Genomic DNA, 16,666 nt, shown 5'->3' on the forward strand with positions numbered 1-16,666 from the left:
ACACGATAATTACAGAAAAAAACCCAGCAATTTGGTTGGTGGGGGATAGATATGGTCTCCTTAATTAGGCTTAAAAGGCCTCATCTTTAATTAGACATAACAAATTCCTAGGGATTGCATTTGGCTGGCGAATCCTCTCTAACTAATATTGCATGCAACCTGTAAGGCTCTTACATGTGCCCCCCAACTTCGTCTCTACAATATCTCCCCATCTCCTCTACACTTTGTCTTTGTCTCTTTATTTTTTATTTTTTTTATCATTATAATTGCAACGTGGTTTACAATATTAAGCCCCTCCCTCATTACGAAAATAATATGTATATGGAGGGCATGCCTAGACCACCATAATAACAAATTCAAATAAAACCCAAGTGTTGGAATTTGGGGTTACATGTTTGTTTTGGTGGCAATTTTTTTAGGATGATAAACTCTAAATGCTCATATCTTTGAAACATAGCTTATGAAATTAATTGATTGGAGAGACGCTCCATTTTTTTTATAATTCTAGAAATCGACACCTCAACGTTCAGTTCAATAATTTATATGTATATATTTATCCACATACATAACAGATGTTATAGATAATTTTTGAGAGGGATTTATGACACCACGCACACCTCACAATATATAAATACATTACCCACAAATTACTCCTCCATAATTTTTGTAAGGAAATGGATCAGTGGGGTTTTAATTGAATTACTATTTGAAGGAAAATCCACCGTTAATATTTTACGTTTTGTAGGTCCATTAAAAAATAAACATTACTAATATGTCTTAAAGCTAATTTCATAATTAAGATGAGAATTGAACCAGTTAAGATATCAAAAGTTTGTATCAAATTTTTTTCGGAGCGTGACAAGCACTTTTGTAGTACATACGTATAGTGAAGCCGTTGAAGTTATCAAGTACTTGATTTCAGAAGATATGTGCTTAGCAAAAACTCTTAAAAATATCTTTTGTGAAATGAAAATTAAAAAAAATAAGAAAAAGAAAATAGTAAATAATTTTTTCATTAATGTATTTACTAAAAATGCTTTTTAATAATTGAAAACATCTTAAATGAACTAATTTTGATTTAAATTTATATAAACAAAAATATTTTTTAATAATTTTAAACATCAAATTTATTAAACATGTTTTTGTTATTAGAAACAAAATTTTATTTTTATATGCCAATTCTGTTTTTCATTTATCTAAAAAAACACTTCAAAGTAGGTTTAAGAGTAATTAAAGTAAATAATATTTAATATATATATTTCTAATATTTGCAGTAATAAAACAATAGAGAAGTATGTAGTGGGAAAAAAAAGGAATATAAAATCTATGTATATATAAAAAAGATACATATAAATCTGATCCAGCGATGCAATAATTACAAAAGGTGCAATCAGCTTAAAAAAGGGGGCAGTGAAGAAGATCTTTGATTCCTCAACACTCCTCTCTCTTTTGCCAGAAAGTTTGCAGCTATTGGGATTTGCAAACCTAAACTAAACTATATAGTTTTTAATCTTTTTGTTGGTTTTTTTTTCATCTTTATTTGACCTAATATATAGTTTTTAGCATCATCATCATCAGTAAATTACAAGGGAAGATGGGTAGCAGCTATTTTGGAGAACCAAACGTGGGAAACGAAAGGGGAGCGTCGTCTTCGTCATCCTCGTCTTCTTCTTCAAGAAAAGGGAAGAAGGGTAGTAATTCAGAGAAGCCAAAGCAACCCCAAAGAGGGCTTGGTGTTGCTCAGCTGGAGAAGATCAGACTACAAGGCCCAGTGGGTTGTACTTACCACCACCATCCTTCTCTTCATGGTCGACCTTTCCCTTCAAATTTCAACCAGGTAACCCAAACCCTTTTTCTGGGTATTTTTATTATTAATTATTTGAGTTTGTGGGAGGAACCTGATCAAAAGAATTGTTTGATTTTACATGCAGGAAGACATGAGAGTGCAAACACTTTATTCATCAATGGCGTCATCATCGTCATCAACTACCTCAGCTTCTTATGGTTTCCACCCCACCATGATGGTAGGTGAAATCCTGTGTCCTCTTAGAGATACCATACAATTCCTTTTAATGGATGGCTTAATTGAGTGCATATTTGACATGATTTTGTGTGTCACCCATTCACAACTTGCCGTATCCCTAATAAATGATGAGGTATAACAGACATGGCGGAAGAATTTTGGTGGATATATCGGAATACATATTATATGTTCTCCACGTCGTCGTCGTCATGAACATCACAGCATCCAAGTTTTGATATTGCTAACCCTAGATACTAATTTTTCATTCTTATATTTCATCATAATATTAATGAGGGCAAGAAGAAAGTAAACCAAATTTGATTGCATATGAACTACGCTATATATCATATAGTAAAATTTACCTTATAGAGTGATATATGTTTGCAGAAGGGGCTTGGGGAATATGATAAAAGACCGAACACCAGATATGGTGATTTCCAATCTTATACGACAACAAGGTACATCATATTTAACTTTCCAGTCTGTCCCTTTTTCTGTTTTCTTTTCCCCTTTAAAGAATGTCCTTTTGAAGCACATCTATTATCATAGTTTCCTATTAGAAGTTTGTGTTTTAGGCCTTTTTCTTTTGGCTTTATAATTAATGTCTGGGGTCATTTGGAACAGTTGGAACGCCGACAATGGCAGCTCTCAACATTTTGCACAACCAAACCTGACCAGACAACTTCTAAACTTACATCATGTTGAGGTTGCCAATTCACATCCTTATTATGTAAAATTTTTGAAATTAATGAATGCCTCTATGGCATGTCTGGCTTATATGTATATATACACCTCATTTCTTCTTTTTTTCACCCTCTATGTACTTTATAGGATTCACCACCAAAAAAGAGCAAGAAACAAGGGAGCGATTCATTGGGATCCAGCAGTCAGAATTGTGAATCCACACAAGAGCTTGATTTGGAGCTCAGACTGTCATTGTAATCAATATATATATTATAAATGCTTGGAGACTGCATATTATAGTTCCCACTTTTAGCATTGCAAATTGAAGATAATTAAGCAGTAGTTGGACTTGCAGTTCATTTATACAGGTTTGAGCAAGTTGATGATTTGCTTTAAATTTCATTTGAAAGGAATCTTTCTTCTGTAATGAGAGGTAGATTGACTTATTGCATGAGATATAATGAAAATTTGATCTTCTCTTTGTTCATAAATTTTTCAAAGAAATGAGGATTAAAGTCATAATTAATTCTCAAAATTTTCAATTAATATTGGCTCCTTATTTTTAGCTACCTAGACATATTGAGATGGGGTTGATTTTCATAGCCTTTTAGCTAGCTATACATATTGAGATCAAGCAAGCATCAAAACCCAGTTAGATTTCCCAGTTTTTGGTTAAGATTCGATTGTTAATTTGGGCAATCTAATTAAGCACGAGATAAATAGGCATCTAGTCTTAAAAGTTGCAAAGTTTAGATGCTTTTTTTGTAAGTTTCATGTGCTACACTTAGTCATTTACAAACCCTAATCTTTTTGGATGATAGAAAATGCGTTTCTATGTATTTATTTATATAATCAATTACATTTACAAGAGCAAGCGCTTTGAAAATAATAAATTTTAGAAAAATAATTAATTATCAATGTCTATTAGATTAAGTGGTAAAAAATTTGATATCTTTTAATAATGTTGAGAGAAATTACCTTTTGACTCGATTACGAGTAAAATATAACTTTCATAGAAAATCTTATTGCTTACATATGCTACACATAAAATGATGACTTTATCAAGCCAATTACACTTCTTTACTTCAAAGGAAACACGATAGGTTAATGCTAAATGAAACATTTCCCTTGAACACAGTACATCTTGTTTACTGGAAACCTTCCCAAACAGGAAGCTGTAAATAGGAATTTGTGCCCCCTCAAAGTGAACCAAAGAAGGACCTGATTTCATTTTCAAAGCCAAATATATCTACAAACAAATCCTCAACTATTCTTTTTTTCAATTTTACGATGATTTTTTTCTGTTTCACTAGTATTTTTCACTTGATCATATATGAGGGTGTGATATCTTTAAAATCCAATAATCATTTATTGCTAAAACGATTAAATACATATTATTGAGATATAAATGATTTAAAAAATTTCTTCTTCTAAATAAACTTCAGATTTAGTCTAAGTGACATTTGAGAATTTACATAAAAAAAAATTGTAAGTGGCATTTAATTGGATTGAAATTTGAATCCCAATACTTTACAATTCATGTTTTTTTAATTCCTAAAATTATGATCTATTTCTAAAGGAAAAAAAATTGTCCGCTGCATTTGCCTTACTTAGATTAAAAGACAGAAGCATTCCAATAACCTTCAAAAGGGTTTGGGACTATTGACAATCTACACGCACAAGGCTTTTGGGATGGCAATGTGCACAGTTGATTTGGTTATAATAATAATAATATGCAACCAGAAGAGAGTCACTGCATCAAAATAGATTTTTTCCAAAGAAGTTAGATAAGATTCGTTTTTTTAACATTCAGCGAAGCTTATAAATAATTAAATACCGTTAATTTTTCTTTAGTCTCAACTTCAACGAAAGTATCTACTAACTTTTTAACCCCTCAAAAAAAAAATAGCAACAATATTTCCTCAAAAAGGTACCGCTAAAATTAACTGTGCTTCTCAGAAAAAAAAAAAAAAACCAAAAACTGGCATCTCGAAATTTCTTCACTGGAGAAGATTTATCTACAAAGCCAAATTGGCTGTGTGCTCAAGGCGGATTTAATTTCTGCCGCAAATCCTTTCAGCTCGGAGTTGGATTTCAAAAAGGAAAAGTGTGAGAAATATACCTAAAACTCACTCCATTTCCTTGAGGAAATCAATATTATCAACAAAAACCTGCAAAATTAAACAGTAAAAAGAGCCAATTATGAAAAAAGAAAAAAGAGCAACAAAATTTTGTTATCTAATCCATGATGCTCGACTCTTCATATCTTTTGAAGTATCCACATCTGACACGTGTATGCAATGTATATATGGATATTGGTATGGAAATATAATCCTCCAAAGACTTCCAAATACATGAAATCTTGGAATAAAATGGAACATACTCGTGTTGGATGCATACCCGTATCTGACATTCAGATCTCTATCTGAGTTGCTTGTTCATTTCCATGATGCATTAATTAAAAAAATAAAAGAAAAGAAAGTTCACTCTGTAAAGCTAATAAAACTTAGTGTTGGTGCAATGCACAAGAATGAGAAAACATTCTTGATATATATTTGTTTTTCTATTTGATATATTGGCGATATAGGTGAATGATAAACAACTTAAAATAAACTGTGTATAAAAGCTTTGAACGGCATACCGTCTTCCAACCATCAGGATCTAAGCATGCAGTGATCTTGGTGTTAATACCAGGTAAAGGTCCAGGTTCCTGGGTGACTATTCCACCAAAAAGTCTAACAGCCTCTGCAGTGTTGAAAACATCATCTGTGCCGATTGCAATCTGCAGAGATGCAAGTTGTTCTCATATGTAAGAACTTTATAGTTCCAAAATAACAAAGCAGAATCATGATGCATACCACAAGCAGTTATATTTAGCAAACAAAAGAAGAAAATCTTTTACACATTAAAGTGAAACAAAAGCAGAAATATTTCTACCTGAGCATAGCCATTTCCTTTCTCGTAGTTGGTGACCCCGTAGTTGTATGTTAACTCAAGCACAGCATTTTTTTCTTCAGGCCCATAGCCCATCATGGCTATTGTATACTAAAAGGAAAATTCATAAACATATGTCAGTGCATACATCTAACATGCCAATTACTAAAAAGGTTGACATGAATACTTTTATCAATCAAACTCAGCAAGAAGAAACACATAACCATGAAGACAACAATTCAGGACACACAAGAAAGCCGTGCATATAAACACACAGTATATACAAGTGAATCCTTCTTTTCAACCCCTTAATAGCTCCCACCAACCCCCTTCTCTCTTTCTTCATTCTGCTTCTACATTTTGTTTCTCTCTTTTCACTTCTCTCCCCAGAATGCAAATTTTAACTGGTTCTATTTGCCAACCCAAGGAATTGATTGCATCAGGCAATCTGATCGCAATAACACTAAAAATTTCTAATAATCATTTAACCATAATCTGCATTTTAGCAGAAAGAGTACATTGTTATTTCTATATGCTACTAGCCTACTAGCAATTACCAACTTTAATCCTTAAAAAAGCTAGAATTCTTATCCTATGTAGGACTTTAAAGGAAAACTTTTGAGAGAAGAATGAGGGAGAAAAGAAAACTAAAATAATGAATCATAAATATAGCAAGAGTAATAAAATAAATCTTAAGTAAGCTAGTCCCTCAATTAGCTTATTAGGGTTCTGCATCAAGACGATACTATTTACCTTGTACTCTGGATTATCTTGTGTGCAAAGAAGCTCCATGCCAAAGGCCTGCAAGAAAAGGAGATGGAGACTAAGACCTAGAGCATGACATAAAACATAGCACCTCCACCCCCACCCCCACAAAAGAAAATGGCATGTTCATGTAAAAGCCTGTAAATAGCGTCATATATCATTTGCCAATGTTCTGCAGCAACTCTCACCTTCTCATAAAATTTTATGGAACGATCAAGATCACCAACACGGAGCATTACTTGGCACAAAGGTTCAGGAGCAGGCCACCTTTCAATTAGTTCAAACTTGTAACCATCAGGATCCTCAACAAATGCAATTACAGTAGTACCTCCTTTCACTGGACCAGGTTCCCTGGTTACTTTTCCACCCTTGATCTTTATAAGCTCCACAGTCTTGGCAACCTAATCGGCGAAAATAAATAAGCTTTCAGATTTACCCAGCACTTCCAGAATACAAGAACAGTCATTTTGTTAAAAATGGAAAATCTAACACAATTCATGGAGGCCAATGTTCGAGCTTACATCCTCAACACCTATCCCAAAATGACCAAATGCAGTTCCAATGTCATACTTGTCAACTCCGTAATCTGGTAACGCCATTCAAGAAAAATGAAATATCCACAACTGAGTTCATGTACAGTGACTACTCTAACATTCACGCATGGGAAAGAAATGTTTCATCAATATCCAATTAAATAAGATTATACAGATTTATCATATTTTAGAAAAGCATAAGAGAAGTCTAAAAGCTTACTGTAAGTAAGTTCAATAACAAAGTGAGAATCTTCAGGCCCATATCCAAGAAAGGCATTTGTGTATCTCTCCTCTGGTATGTCTCGTTTTCTCAACAGCTTCATTCCCAAGCATCCAGTATAAAATCTACAACCACCATGAATTCTAGTTCAGTTAAAAGATTCCAGCCACAAGATTCGCTAAAAAGAATAGATGTATACACAATCAGGCATGAGTTTAACAAAGGAAACAAAAACAACAATATATGACATACTTGATGGTCCGGTCTAAATCCCCAACTCGATAAACAACATGGAGCATTCTTCTTTTATCCTTTTTAACAAACTCTACGGCAGCTTCCTGTGCGGCAGCCGTGCTTGCCTGAACCACATTTCTTATAAGAGGCATCCCTACCCTGCTTCTTTCAGCATTCAACAGCTCGGAAGCTTTAAAACCGAAGAATCGCAATTGTGGAATAGCTGGATAAAATTTACAAAAAAAACATATATTTATATCAAATCCATCCAGTCAGTCCTTCCATACCATAAAAGTTCAGCAGAATCTCTATGTATTGTTCCTAAAATGCAATTCTTTTAACAAATTACTGGTTCTTTCAACCTTGTAACATAACTTCATTATAATCAGATGCCTCTAAATGAGTAAATTCCTTAACACTCTAAAATAGACTTTAGAAGTTCAACCAAAATGTCGATTCCATCTAATTCTTCAATCAGTAATTAAATTCCTAATTAACTGAAAAATGCTAGAACAGTATAAATTGATTTTTAAAATGGTAATAATAAAGGGAGCAGTGCTTACCACTGCCGAGCTGAGAGAAAAGGAGGCGTCGAGGAAGGTGAAGCGGAGGAAAAGAGAAACCAGAACGCGTCGTAGCAACACCATCAGAGAAGATAAACGACGAGATCGAAGGTCGTACTGATGATGCCATGGGAATTATCCTCCTCACCATCTCGGTGAACTTTTGACTCTATATATTTAAATGGTAATTATTTTATTCATTTTTAAAACTTTTGATTCCAAATTGCCGTATTATCGGACGTCCTTCACGAGAAGAGATCCCTCTCTCTGTAACAAATGTTCCATCTTTTCTTCAGTCCGATGTTATCAGACTTTTTAATTTTTTTTCAAATACTCGCATTTTTATGTATATTTAATAATTATTATCTAATCTCAAAAATAATATATGTATATATATATATATATATCTATTCAGAGGTAATTATATAATCTTCCTTCTAAAAAAAAAAAAATTATCATAATATTTTAAACAAAATTCAAACAACTATTTATGCGAGTATTTTCATTTTTAATATTATATAAAATTAAACATATTCTCTCTCAAGGTATAAATAAGAGTATAGTGTGTTTTAATATATTTAAACCCATGTTCTCATACATTGACAACATCTTATACCAATTGATATAAGGCTCAATAGTTTTAAATCTTCAATTTTAATTTTCAATTAATTTATAATAAAATATTTCAACAAAAATTATTTAATTCATATATAAATTTTAATAAATATTTTACCCACTCCGTCATAATCTAATAAATAAAATATTCTAAAAGAAAATATATAAATTTATTGATTGTATCAATTGAGTAAATCAAGTCCTCGATTAACATATCAACCATAGAATAGTAAACTCCTATAAAATCCATAAATTTGTTAATCAACCAACAAAAGGTCAAATAGTTGCTTTCTTTAAAAAGAAAATTCAAATAGTTGATCCTATCTTCCGGATCTAGGAATTTTCAATTGTATACTAACAATATAATTTAAAATATAAAATATAAATATTTTTAAAACCGAATTGATGATTAAGCCAATTAAATCAATGGTCCAGCTAATTTAATTAAAAAATATTAAAAAAAATCCAATTCAACCCGTTCATACCGATTCCTAGTCTAACCAGTTCAATGCTATTCTCCGACATTGACTCAGTGTGCTAGACCCATAACAGCTGTGAGGAAACCTCCAAGAAATCATCTGCTTCTCCAACTGTGAACTTCATGTTGAACTGTTTTTACAGAGTCCTATCTCGCAGAGATGAAGGACCAACATTACATAAAATCTCGTCTCATCGCAAGCTTAAGAATGGAGGAAGTAGGCTCCAACCATAAAGGCTGTATGCTGCTATTAAATTGTCACACAAACAAATCATGCTATAAACTTGGGCTATGTGAGAACTTTCAAAATCCTAATTCATCAAATTTTCATTCACTGCTTGTTAATATATAATGACTACACAAAGATTAAGTCGGATATGATATGATGCAATTGATGAGTGTCGAAGCTAAGCAGATTGTAGACCTGCTTGAACATAACCAATCCGAAAATCAAAACCACAAAGAATACGTGTATCGCATTCCAAAGTAGTATCATAAAGACCTAAGAACAATCATTGTATACCAAAGTGGTTCAAAAAACTGCAGATACTAACATGTCAGAATCTGAAGCTTAAAAGTCTGGAAATAAAATACAACAAAAGGAAAATGATTCTCTTAAGGAACTGTTACTACAGAAATAAAATGCTTAACATTACTATTTGACAAGAAACGGATGCTAGAAATTCTTACATACAAATGAAGTATTCAACTCAGGGAGCTAATACAACCGGAAAAGGGTACAGAGAGCTAAACTCCGCGAGAAAAGCAAGGCCCCTCATCAGTGTATTCTCAAGGCCATACCAATGTCATACTTGATTGGAAGTAAATGTATGTCATTTCAGCTCTGACTAGAGGCAGCAGGATTGGTACCTGGAAATGTTGCCAAACCGTTGTTATTATCAGGATTGGTGCACTCTTCACTGGCATGACGAACAAACTCTTCGGGGGACATGTGGGTTCCATGGCAAGCACAAACGATTTTTATCAGATTTGCGCTGAATCTGTAAGTAACACCAGAAATAGTTCTGCCGTGTGGACCAGTACCTGTGGTTGAAACCCATGGTAAATTTGGAAAAGAACCAGATCCACCAAATTTCAGGTCTGGAGCAATTCCGTGTTTTATGGCTGGAAAATCCAGAGTTAAGGCTTCTGCAGTTTGTCGATCAGATGTAGCATTTGCTCTGAGATTCATGCTGCTTCCTTTTACATCTTCCTCTGCCCGGGTAGAGGAGCCTTCCTCTACACCATGCTGTTTACCTTCACCTTTCACTCTTTCAAATGTCCTGCCATCATATTGTGCAGCCTCAGAGGAATTGCGTGCAATTGTATGCATGGAAGCTACATTCAACAGAGGGAGAGTTCATAAACAAGTATCAACCCAGTGATAAATAACACAGAGGTAAAATAATATTCCAAATTAACAATTGATCAACTGGTTATTAATGTTAAGAGGTCAAATTTTCATACATATAGAAAATTGAAAATCTTTGGCAGCACGAACCTGAAAAGATAATTTATATAGAATTCAATGTTGAGATAAGGTTATACCAAGAAGGTTATACCAAGACAGCAAGATCAGGATAGCTCAGAGCTATCCATGAAGAGTATAAAAAGTAGATAGCTAGGCATATTTACAGATAACATCATATTCATTAAACCCATTAAAATGCCGCCTTCAAGCAAAGGGATAAAGAGATACCTTGTGATATTTTCAGTCCATCACTCTGCTTATCTGCATTAGGTGGACTTCTGCCAGCATATGAAGCCTGGAATTGCGGAGGGTGAGAGACCATACCCCAGGGATTATCCTTATCCAACAGTGGAAGTTGAACAGGCAAGTACCCGAACATAACCGGTAAGTTTCCAGGATTCACAGACTGGGTCCCAGACCGTTCACTATTTCCGGTAGGCATCATTTGCATCATGCCAGGCATTGTATGACCTGATGAACTAGGGATCCCGACACAGTTAGAATCCTTCATAGGCAATGAGAAAGGTGCATTCATGACATTGACTGATTGAACCTGGAATGAGTTACCATAATTCAAGTTTCCCAGCTTAACCTCCTTAGGCACCTCAGCAGAACCACTAACTCCCATAAATCGCTTGGATCCATCATCATGGTGTGAAACCAACCTCGAGGTTGAACCCTCAACTTCAGACTCGGCAACGTCTTCATTCTCAGCAGTTGAGCCATCTTCCGTTAGGGAGATATGTGATGTTTTGGGCTTTTCATGCAAATCAGTGTGATGAGCCTCTCTTTCGAGCTTCTTTGGATTGTTTATCTCATTAAACAACATCTTACGTTTACTACCTGTTTCGGACCGCTTGTCTTCATCAATTTCAGCAGACCTTTTACTGTTTGTACCCCAAAGACCTCTACCATTCAAGTTAACAGTAGCTTCTACCTCACCATTACCCTTGGAGAGATCATTAAAGAAATTTTCCGAAGGTTTTATAGGATCACTTCTCTGAGAACCCACACCGGGGTCTTGTTTCTCGTTTCCAGCTTGAAGAAAGTTTTTAAAGTTATCCACTATTTTGACACCTCTATCACCTTCGTCTGTCCTAGTATCGGAGGAGCTACTAATCTTGCCTTTGGCTTTGGCAGATGAAGCACCACAAGATAGACCCAAGCTAAGCTCAAGCCCGTTATCGTCCTCCATTCTATCGTTTCACAGTATATTATCCCGGTGGTTCAAGTATAACTTTTGCTCATCCTCTTTACAGACCATTCAACCAAAAATACACAATATAGCCTCAACACGCACCAAAACCATCCTAAACATACATGTCTGCATAAAAGTCAGATTTATCAGGGGAAATACAAGAGAGAAATAAATAAGTTCCAATTACCATACAAATCTTAGAAATGAAACAAAAATCATTAATATTTGGTGATGACCTCTAAAAAGAGGAACTTTAGGCTAAACAAAACATCCATTTGATTCAAGGGCAAAACCAAGCTCTACTTGTTAGAGAAGTAAAGCTAAGAAAGACCAAAATAAATAATAAAATAATAAAATTTTCCATGAAAATAGTCTTGAAGCAACTACTAAACTTAAACAGGGTTTTCTTTTTAATTTTCATTTTTTGAGATGAGGGGAAGGGTTTCAAACAAAAAGAAAAAAATATATGAGACTAAAAACCTGTATTTATTTTCTTTATTCGTTTATCAGCTAGATAGATCCATTCATTAGCAAAATCAATGAAAATCAAAACCCAGAAGAGGATATTATTAAAGAAAATAAAATCAAAACTCGGAATGATAAGTTTAGACCAGAATTCATAATAGATCTAAACAAACCCAGAAACCCATTTTTCAAAAATCAATCAACTTCATCAAAACACCCGATTCAAAAAAAAAATAAAAGAAACTGCAGAAAATACAAAACACAATAGAACTATATAGAAAAAGAACAATAGAAGAGAAAGATAGAGAAAGGGAGTTACCTGAAAAAAGACAGAGAAGATTAAAAGAATCAAAGCTGGGATTGTCTTTGCACATCACAAGGACAGGTAAAGGGAAAATAACACTGAGAATGGGAGAAAAATAATGTTAGAAATTACCTACTAATGTTTTATACCATGTGATTATCATGTATATAATTATTTTCTTTTTGCCGCTATCATACCAATCAAATACCATACAATGTCTTTTATTTTATCATTATGTGTCTAATTTTCACTTTTGTCCAATCCTTTTTAGTTTTTTCCTTAACCTTTATTCTGTTCATACCAATAAAAAGGAAAAAGAAGGAAGTTTTTAACATTTACATTGTTGCTGGTAAGTGACACTGGACTAATTAAATTCCAATCTTAAATTATCTAAAAATATCGTTAATAGGATTTTTTTGTCATCTTTTACTGTATTGTTTTAATCTAAGTTTTTTTTTTTTAAATACATTTCAAGATGTTCATTTAATTTGGTCTTTCATATCATATCATATGGAACAGATAATGATCAAGATTGTTCTTTTCAAATCAATAAATCTTACGTGGAACTGAATTCAGACATTTGATCTTGTCATATATTTGGGCATAACAAACAACTTGTGTTTTTTTTACCTGTGGTTTGTGTTTAACCATCATCATGTCACCAATGGCAACTATATAATTTCACTTAATTTTAATAATGAGCCAATGATTTGGTTAAATTTTATTATACAAGTCATTATTATAATTATTTATTTATGTGGTTCAAAGAGACACAATACATTAGCAAATAACTGGTCAATGATCGTGTAACAGGCAAAGACCGACACTGTTATTGATTGCAGTAAAAAAAAAAAAAGCAGCAGCAGCTAAGCAGAAACGATGTCGTTTTTCCATATTATGGTGAAAGAGAGACTGAAAAGATCTCATTTGTGTAGGGAAATGGAGGGACTCAATCAGGATTCAGGAATGGCTTGATTGTAATATTTGGTTTGAGTGAGGGTAGTTACTGATAACTCATTGATGAACAACTAACAGAGTACGTTTCACAGTACTAGTAAGCTGAAGTGTAAACCCAGACCGACACTGGTGAACCTTTTGAGTGCTTGACCATGGAGGATCTGCTTAGATAATTTTCGCCATCTCACGAAAAGCCCAAGTCTTTTTGCTTCAGATTTCATTGAACACTCAGTACTGTTGGTACATTTTCTGGGTCACCATTGTTTTTGACTTTTTACAAATGTTTCTTGCTTACATTAACTATTGCTTTATGATTAATGGAGTTGCAAATGTTGAACTCTGGCTTCTTTGAACTGAATCTATCTTACTGAACCACTATTTTATTTGCTAGGTTGAATGCTTGATTCAGTCAATGATTATGTGAGATAGGGTTTCAAGATTCTTATTCTGTACGTGAGATTGTGAGGTATTCATTGGAGCTTTGCTACTGGGTGACATGGGTGTTTTTGCCCTAACTCTGAGGTTCTTTCATGCTGAGGTCAGAAAGTTACTTTTGATCATTGGGTTGGCAGTTTCTTCCATAATCCTTTTTCAGTGTTTTTCATTTTCTTATGGGAAAATATTTGTTCCATCACCTACTAGTAAGAGTTCAATAGTTAAGCTGGTAAGCAATGCCACCACTTTAAATGATTCGAACATGGCTGAACTGTTTATTAATGTGGTGGCAAATGATACTAATGGCTCTGATTCTGAGGAAGAAGCTAGGTACAAGCACAACACGCTGGAAGCAAATACAGGTTCTGATTTGTCATCAGAAGTTAACAGATATCTTGATAGTTCTTTTAGTAAATTCAAGGATCAAAATTCTCATGAGCTGAAATCGAAGCCGAGGATAACTCAAGGTAAGAGTTTGATCTCTGGTCACATTGCTAGTACAGATGATGGTTCTACTAAGGTGATGGTGGAAATAGCAAAAAACAGTGAGAAGATGATCAATGGTCCAAAACCCACCACTGATTATGGTGATGTTGTGCCATTTATATCGGCTATAGTTGCTGCTAAAGGCCTGCAAAACTCAAACCTTAGTTCAGGGACTTCTAGCTCATTCTTGGGTGCCAACTTATCTTCACCGCGCAATGCCAAAACTTCTATTGGAACACAACATACGAATTTTAAACCATTGCAAATTGAATCAGCCATTTCTGTATCCCAGATGAATTCATTATTGCTTCAGAGTATTGATTCTTCTCGCTCTCCGGTAAGAATCACATCTCCAAGGTCTTAATTAAGCAACAGGATTCAGTTAAAATTCTGAATTTCTCACTTCTTTATTGGTAATAGAGGCCAAGACGATCTTCAGCACGTGACCGTGAACTTTTATCTGCAAGGCAAGAGATTGAAAATGCTCGTGCTTCAAGGAAGGTTCCACTGCTTCATGCATCTGTTTATCAGAATATTTCTAAGTTTGAGAGGTAAGTGTTTGACTTGTTATGTTTCTGCAACATGTCCATGTTTATGCTAAGTGCTAAATTGTTGGTGGCTTTATGCAAATTATTTGCAGGAGTTATGAGATGATGGAACAAATACTCAAAGTTTACATATACAAAGAAGGAGTTAAGCCCATATTTCATCAACCAAAGATGAGAGGAATTTATGCTTCAGAAGGATGGTTTATGAAACTCATGGAAGGAAACAAAAAGTTCGTTGTGAAAGACCCGAGAAGAGCTCATTTGTTTTACTTACCCTTCAGTTCAAATATGCTAAGGAGTGCACTAAATGGACAAGATTTTCAACACGTCAAAGACCTACAGAAATACCTTAAGGATTATGTTGAGTTGATTGCTGGAAAATATAGCTTTTGGAACAGAACCGGAGGAGCTGATCATTTTCTAGTTGCCTGTCATGATTGGGTATGCTAAGGATTATGCTTATATGGTTAAATTTCTGTGGTCGTGTTATTATTGTTATGTAGATTTCGATGGCCAAATTGAAGTATCTTATTTGAACTGACATATGGAATTTCAGGCTATTAAATTGACAAAGAACATCAGAAGTATTAGAGCTCTTTGCAATTCCAATGCTGCCAAAGGCTTCGAAATAGGAAAGGATACCACTTTGCCAGTTACGTATATACGTTCCATGGAGGCTCCTTTGGAAAATCTTGGAGGAAAGCCTCCTTCAGAGAGGAACCTTCTGGCCTTCTTTGCAGGGGGGATGCATGGTTATCTTCGACCGATCTTACTACAGTATTGGCAGAATAAAGAATCTGATATGAAAATCTTTGGACCAATGCCTCGTGATGTTGAAGGTAAAAGAAAGTACAGGGAGCATATGAAGAGTAGTAAGTATTGCATATGTGCCAAGGGTTATGAAGTTCATACACCAAGAGTGGTTGAGTCGATTTACTATGAATGCGTGCCGGTTATCATATCAGATAACTACGTGCCACCATTTTTTGAGGTGTTGAATTGGGAAGCTTTTGCGATTTTAGTTCAAGAGAAAGATATCCCTAGTTTGAGGAACATATTGCTCTCCATCCCTGAGGAGAAATATTTGGAGATGCACGCGAGAGTGAAGCTAGTACAGCGGCATTTTCTTTGGCACAAAAGGCCCGTGAAATACGACTTATTTCATATGATCCTTCACTCAGTATGGTACAACAGGGTTTTTCACATAAAAACCAGATAAAAGGTCTTCATTCTTAAAGTTGAGTGAAACAACTTGAGAAGCAAGCCAATGCAGAAAGTGCTGTCATTTCTCAGTCTGTGAGCTTTTGATCTTCTAACCATCTGGTTTGGGCTTTAACTATTGGTGTTGTAATAAGTAGGATGATGGAATGTGTTGTATCTTGAATTCTAATGGAATGTGTTGTATCTTGAATTCTAACTGATAATTCTTTACCGTGGGTGTATAAATAACAATTTAATGTAAGTCTTTGACTTACGATTTTGATTTCATTGTCTTTTTTCATGAGTTTTACTTGATGAAGTTTGCATAATTTAATTTGCTAATACAGTCTAAACATGGTGCAAGCCAGGTAAAGTTAGGATAATTTAATTTGCTATTACACTCAACTACTGAAGCTAAATGTTTTAAAGGGAGATTATTGGTTCCACTAGCCCATTCTGAGTATTTTATTGTTCAACTGTTAAAAATGACTTTTCGATTTTGTTTTTTCACTCTAGTCCTCAATGTTTATATTTTTGGTTAATTTGGTTTCTT

The 16,666-nt window shown here is 34.2% G+C and overlaps 4 protein-coding genes across 4 annotated transcripts; 2 read left to right on the forward strand and 2 right to left on the reverse strand.

Moving 5' to 3' along the window:
• Positions 1–1,289: 1,289 nt before the first annotated feature.
• LOC108456495 (protein SPEAR3-like) lies at positions 1,290–3,134 on the forward strand. The gene is made up of 5 exons (XM_017755059.2): positions 1,290–1,837; positions 1,932–2,024; positions 2,411–2,481; positions 2,648–2,729; positions 2,855–3,134. The coding sequence occupies exons 1-5, from the start codon at positions 1,595–1,597 to the stop codon at positions 2,963–2,965; spliced, it is 600 nt and encodes a 199-aa protein (XP_017610548.1). The 5' UTR covers positions 1,290–1,594; the 3' UTR covers positions 2,966–3,134.
• A 1,392-nt stretch (positions 3,135–4,526) lies between these two features.
• Positions 4,527–8,324, reverse strand: LOC108454630 (probable lactoylglutathione lyase, chloroplastic). The gene is made up of 9 exons (XM_017753156.2): positions 7,957–8,324; positions 7,412–7,616; positions 7,160–7,284; positions 6,928–6,992; positions 6,595–6,807; positions 6,395–6,442; positions 5,645–5,752; positions 5,349–5,489; positions 4,527–4,878 (listed from the first exon to the last, which is right to left on the reverse strand). The coding sequence occupies exons 1-9, from the start codon at positions 8,105–8,107 to the stop codon at positions 4,837–4,839; spliced, it is 1,098 nt and encodes a 365-aa protein (XP_017608645.1). The 5' UTR covers positions 8,108–8,324; the 3' UTR covers positions 4,527–4,836.
• A 1,197-nt stretch (positions 8,325–9,521) lies between these two features.
• On the reverse strand, positions 9,522–12,833 carry LOC108457293 (ninja-family protein mc410-like). Its single transcript, XM_017756276.2, has 3 exons — positions 12,503–12,833; positions 10,749–11,844; positions 9,522–10,387 (listed from the first exon to the last, which is right to left on the reverse strand). Exons 2-3 carry the CDS (start codon positions 11,713–11,715, stop codon positions 9,888–9,890), a joined length of 1,467 nt encoding a protein of 488 aa, XP_017611765.1. The 5' UTR covers positions 11,716–11,844; positions 12,503–12,833; the 3' UTR covers positions 9,522–9,887.
• A 542-nt stretch (positions 12,834–13,375) lies between these two features.
• On the forward strand, positions 13,376–16,401 carry LOC108454567 (probable glycosyltransferase At3g07620). The gene is made up of 5 exons (XM_017753069.2): positions 13,376–13,684; positions 13,836–14,702; positions 14,786–14,916; positions 15,006–15,354; positions 15,470–16,401. The coding sequence occupies exons 2-5, from the start codon at positions 13,941–13,943 to the stop codon at positions 16,130–16,132; spliced, it is 1,905 nt and encodes a 634-aa protein (XP_017608558.1). The 5' UTR covers positions 13,376–13,684; positions 13,836–13,940; the 3' UTR covers positions 16,133–16,401.
• Positions 16,402–16,666: the final 265 nt, after the last annotated feature.

The sequence above is a fragment of the Gossypium arboreum genome, chromosome 5 (genome assembly GCF_025698485.1).
Source record: "Gossypium arboreum isolate Shixiya-1 chromosome 5, ASM2569848v2, whole genome shotgun sequence".
NCBI classification, from domain to species: domain Eukaryota; kingdom Viridiplantae; phylum Streptophyta; class Magnoliopsida; order Malvales; family Malvaceae; genus Gossypium; species Gossypium arboreum.